Source organism: Mandrillus leucophaeus, unplaced genomic scaffold (genome assembly GCF_000951045.1).
Source record: "Mandrillus leucophaeus isolate KB7577 unplaced genomic scaffold, Mleu.le_1.0 Scaffold286, whole genome shotgun sequence".
Lineage (NCBI taxonomy): Eukaryota > Metazoa > Chordata > Mammalia > Primates > Cercopithecidae > Mandrillus > Mandrillus leucophaeus.
Genome location: NW_012102987.1, coordinates 128207 through 133759, shown reverse-complemented (window position 1 = coordinate 133759; position 5553 = coordinate 128207). Strand labels below are relative to the sequence as shown.

Genomic DNA, 5553 nt, shown 5'->3' with positions numbered 1-5553 from the left:
AGGCTTGAGCCACCGCGCCCTGCCCAAAATTTTTTTTTAAAGAAAAATAATATTTCACATAGAGTATTTAAAAAGTATATATTTGATCAACCAGAGAACCATGCTCACAGGCCAAATGGATGTGAGAGGAGCCTGTTCCAGAGAGTCCCAGGGAGTGCCTGGGACGGGGCAACCCAGCATGGTACAAGGGGTCTCAGGTCAGGCTGCTGGGGTGGGCCTGACTCTGGAGGCCTGTGCTTTATGACGGGTCAGTAGTTCCTGTGACTGGCCTCGGTGCACCTTGAGACCCTCATCTGTAACGTGGGATCCCAGAGCACCCAACGCTGAGGGTGGTGTGTGAATCAGGCAAGATGGCCCTCGCTGGAGGCTGGCTGTCGACGGCAGGCTCTCCCTGCATCTGCAGGCCCCCGGGTGAGTGTGCAGATGGGGGCCCAAGTGGCACATGACTGGGTTTAACGTTATGGAATATTACTAATAATATGTTTTATTTTCATGCTTTGACAAACACGTACTTTTATGTCGCTCTAGTGGGCCGGGTTTGAACTGAGAACTTCCTGGTTGGTCGCTCAGAATTCTCTGCTGATTTGGACCACATTGGAGAGCTGGCCCCAGCCCTCAGCCTGGTCCCCTTATCTTTAGCAGCTCCTGTCTGCACCACGGGGCCCTGTTTGAACACAGTGGACATCTGACTCTTTACATCCAAGCGGTCACCCTCCCCGAGCTGGCGGGAGCACACGTGCTGGTGGTGAGGCCTTGCTGCAGGGAGGCGGTGGGGCCCACATCGCTGGGTGCAGGCCCAGGGCTCAGAGAGTTCCAGGGTGGGCGCCCGGAGGGAGGCCTACAACACAGAGGCAAACCTCCTTGACCTTGCACGAGGCTCACTCTATGGGGGACGCTGGGGGAGCCCGACCCAGGGACCCCCTGGCTTGAATCAAAGGCTGACAGTGCTTCCAAGTGAGGTAAGGTGGAGCTGTGGTGGGGTGGAGCTGTGGTGGGGTGGAGATTGGTGGGGTGGAGATGTGGTGGGGTGGAGATTGGTGGGGTGGAGATGTGGTGGGGTGGAGCTGTGATGGGGTGGAGATGATGTGGTGGGGGGGTTCACTCCCTGGAAATCTTGCCGTGCACCCCTGTTTAAGAATCACTAATTTATCAGTTCTCTTTCATGCAGTACACATATATTAAGTGTCAGCTGCATACCATCCATTGTTCTTGGCTCTAGGGACACAAAGAGCTAGACTCTGCCCTAAATAGCTGTCCCAGAGTGCCACAGATAGGGTGACAGCAGTGGGCACAGGCCTGGTGGACATAGAATTCCAGCCAACTTCCAAGGAGGGACAGGGCCTATCCAGGAGAGAGGAGATGCAACCTGTTCCACTTTTGGCAAAGCCCAGCAGGGGCTCCTAAAGTGGGAAGGAGAGTGGCTCAAATGCTAACAGGCTCCATGACCAATGCACATGTGCTCATCCCACCGTTCAGAGGGCCTGGAAGCCCCAGACACAGGAGCCCACCCCTCGGCAGCTCTTTTCCCGGGGCCTCCACTGGGCTTTGGTGAGAGAAACCAGAGTGGGATAAGGACCAGAGCAACCTCTCCTGGTGCAGGAGTGCAGATGCGGCTGCTGTACTTCCCAGTCTGAGCTCCCCTGCAAGGCCAGGCCACTCCCCACAGGTACCAGAGGAGTGTGACAGCCTAGAGGGAGCCCCGGGGTCACTGAGAAAGCCTCAGGCCCAGGTTCAGGGGGCCTGACCAGGAGCGGGACTGGACCAGGAGAATCTGGCATCTCCCCAGCCTCCACCAGGAGAAAAACACTGAATGCCAAGCCAGAGCATGGAGGGAGGCCTCCTCCGGGGCCAGCCAAGCAGGGACAGGAGAGCTGAGGATGGAGCAGGAGCGGGGAGAACCCCTCGCCCCACAGACACCCACACAATGCAGTACTGTGCTGCAATAAGGGGGAATGAAGCACTGACGCGTGCTAGACAGGATGAGCCTGGACAGCAGAGTGCGAGTGAAGGATGCCAGGCACAGGGGGGCGCATGCTGTATGAGTCCATTTCTACGAAAGGAGCAGGAGAGAAAGCAGAGAGAAAGTAGAGGAGGGCTGTCAGGGGCTGGGTAGGGTTGGGAGAGTGGCAGGTGCAGGTGAGGGTGGTGAGGTTTCTTTTTGGGTGATGAAAATGTTCTAACATTGATTGTGGTGATGGGTGCACAAATCTGTGACTATATTAAAAACCATTGAATGCTTGAAATGGGTCAGTTGTGTGGTAGGTGAGCTCAGTAAAGCTCTTAAAGAAAAACAACCATCTGACAGCCCAGAGTCAACATAAATAAAGCCCAGGGTCACAGCAGCTGCTGCTGGAGGGGATTTTGCCTGTGAGGGCGACTACCACCACCATACAACCCAAGCCCAGCTCACCACCGGCGAGATCGACTCCAGCTCTCACACTGATGTGATGTCCATACAAGACAAGAGGCATGCCCATTTCCAGGCATCAGTATCATTCATCCCAATCTCTTCTGTTTTCCTCTACAGAAGTTATAGGAAAAGGCAAGAGAAAACCCAACCTATTGTTGGGAGACAGCAATGAGCAGAACCAACCCCAGGCCTGGCCCAGATGTTGGAACTATCCAATAGGACTTTAAAACAACTATGACAAACATGTTGACGATCTAGTGGAAAAGTGGACACCATACGTGAACAGATGGGGAATGGCAGCCAAGACAGAAAGTATAAAATGCATGGAAGAGATTTTAGGAGGAGGATGATGGCACCATGTGGAAGATGGGAGGACACAGAGGTGTTAGGACAGTACAGCTGGCTCTCGGTGTTCTTGCGGGATTGGTTTCAGGATCTCCTTTGGATGCCAAAATCCAAGGATACTCAAGTCCCTTATATAAAAGGGCTTAGCATTTGCTTCTAACCTGCTGTATACTTTAAATCATCTCCAGATTACTTATACCTAACACAATGGAAATGCTATGTAAATAGTTATGCTGTATTGTTTAGGGAATAATGACAAGAAAAAAAGCCCATATGTGTTCAGTAGAGATGTAATTTTTTTTCTGGGTATTTCCAATCCACGGTCAGTTGAATCCATCGATGTGGAACCCACAGATACAGAGGGCCAGCTGTGCTGCTAGAGTGGGTAATGACAGGGATGGCTGTGACAGAGCTTTGTCATTCAAGGAGGGTCTTGGTATTTGTTCTTGTTTCAATTTTAGCAAAATTGATATTGCTTGGATAGAAGCTCCTGTCAAACTGATGTCTTATCTTTCTTAGTGCCTCAAACTCAATCTTATTCAGACATGTTATAACAAGTTCATGTGAGTTTATTTTGGTGTAAAAACATTCTGAAATCCATGCATAGTTTTTTCATAATACACATTCTCTATGAGCCTTTTGAAGACAGTTTGCCTCTTACATTGATTTAAGACCAACTGACAGGTGAGCAACAGTTTGAGGAATTTGGGGAAGGGTGACTGGACTCTGAGTGTAAATTCTGATGGAGAGGAATGGAGGGTGAGCTCCAGCTGGAGGGCCCATCCTGTGCTGGCCCTGGTCACTTCCCAGCCTTCCAGCTCCCCGGGAACCACTCTCCCCAGCTGCCCTGGGCACTCCCAGCCAGGGCAGGAAGCATCTGTCTGGGAAGTCCGGCCACTGCCTTCTGGGCTATGATCTGGGGCAACAGTGCCTCCTATGGCAGGGAACACCCAGGACAATGTCCTTAGAGGCCTGCAGAGTCATTAGATTTTCAGTTATTACCATTTTTAAAATGAGTTAAGTCCTTCCAGGCTCAGAATTTCAAAGGACAGGAAGCACCTCTGGTTTTACTTTAAGAAGCAGGAGCCTCAACTTCACAAAGACTTGAGGTGGCCTCTCTGGGAGGCCCTGCCCAGTGTGAGCTGCAGGGCGGCCCCAGAGGAGTTGCCTCCACGGGCCTCCTTCCTGTGATGATGAGTCAGGAGGTGGTGGGGCACGAGTCCTGCCGTATCAGCGGTCACACGCAGGCAACTCTCAACCAAAGCCTCGAGATCAGTGGCCTGGCCCCAGCATGGGCCACTTTTTGCGCTAGGAAATATTGATTGATCCCTTTTGTTGTTTTTGTTTTTCTAAATCTTTGAGGACAATTGTGGATAATTGATATTATTAATAACAGTAATAATGTTAGTAATAATTGATGTTATTATTATTATTTTTTGAGATGGCGTTTCGCTCTTGTGGCCCAGGCTGGAGTGCAATGGCATGATCTTGGCTCACCACAACCTCCGCCTCCTGGGTTCAAGCGATTCTCCTGCCTCAGCCTCCCGAGTGGCTGGGATTACAGGCATGTGCCACCATGCCCGGCTGATTTGGTATTGTTAGTAGAGACAGAGTTTCTCCATGTTGCTCAGGCTGGGCTCAAACTCCCGACCTCAGGTGATCTCCCCTCCTCAGCCTCCCAAAGTCCTGGTATTATAGGCGTGAGCCACCGTGCCCAGCCTTGCATCGAGCTATTAATGTATGCATTACCTCACATACTTATTCTTTTGTGACAAGAACACTCAAACTCTATTCTCTTAGCAATTTTCAGGAACACGATACATTGTTACTAAGCACAGTCACCATGTTGTAACAGCTCTCAGCGACTTATTCCTCCTATTACTGAAATTGTGTTTCCGTTAACCAACATCTCGCCACCCCATTTCATCTCTTATAAGACGATAGTGAGCATCTATCCATGAAGTACACAATGAAGAATAAATATTTGTGTAGAGAGTGCAGCAAGTCCAGTCTGTAACACGTGATCTGACAACTGTCTCATGCTAAGGGGCTGGCTGTCCTGTACAACAGTTCAGCATACGGGGTGCATATCCCACGCACAGCTGTGATGGGGTGCTTTTCCCTGCGGAGCATGACCCTTCTGTCTTCAGTGTGTTTTAGTGGGAAGGGCTCTGAGTGAGGTGACAGGACCCTCGGCTTAGTCCCTGATGAACCCCTAACTAGCTGTGTGGCCTCTGAGCCTCAGCGTCTTCCTCTGCAACACTGGGGGGTTGAATCAAGCCACATGTAAGGAGCCCAAACTCCTGGGCTGCCCCAGAGCCCCACTGTCACACGCCCCAACACATTTGTGGACTTTCAACCTCCACCCCCGCAGCCTGGCCCCTGGTCTTGAACACATGCTGACAGGGACTTGTGGCTGAAGCAGGAGCTGGGAGGAGGGGAGAGAAGCTCCAGGATGGGCAGGGGGAGCCAGGTGAAGACCAACTCTGGAATCTCCCAACCCAAGACTTAGGGTGGGAGCAGGTGAAGTAAGGAAAGACACCCTCACCCTGGGAGTTTTGAAAGCAGCAGAAACAGAACAACTCTCTTACACATGTTTGAAAATGTTCTTTTATTACCTTTGGGGCTCACGTGTTTGAAAATACTCTTGGGGCTTACGTGTTTGAAAATACTCTTTTATTACTTTTCCATTAAAAAGTAATAGATGAGGCCGGGCGCAGTGGCTCAAGCCTGTAATCCCAGCACTTTGGGAGGCCGAGACGGGCGGATCACGAGGTCAGGAGATCGAGACCATCCTG

The 5553-nt window shown here is 51.2% G+C and overlaps 1 protein-coding gene across 1 annotated transcript in view; it reads right to left on the bottom strand.

Annotated features, from left to right (window-relative positions):
- Window positions 1–289: 289 nt before the first annotated feature.
- CIDEA (cell death-inducing DFFA-like effector a) overlaps window positions 290–5553 on the bottom strand; it is a 49085-nt gene continuing 43821 nt past the window's right edge. The window contains exons 8-9 of the mRNA XM_011985547.1: window positions 698–838; window positions 290–397 (exon numbers count right to left, since the gene is read on the bottom strand). Coding sequence (XP_011840937.1) covers window positions 290–397; window positions 698–838 — 249 coding nt within the window. The remainder of the gene's footprint in view (window positions 398–697; window positions 839–5553) is intronic.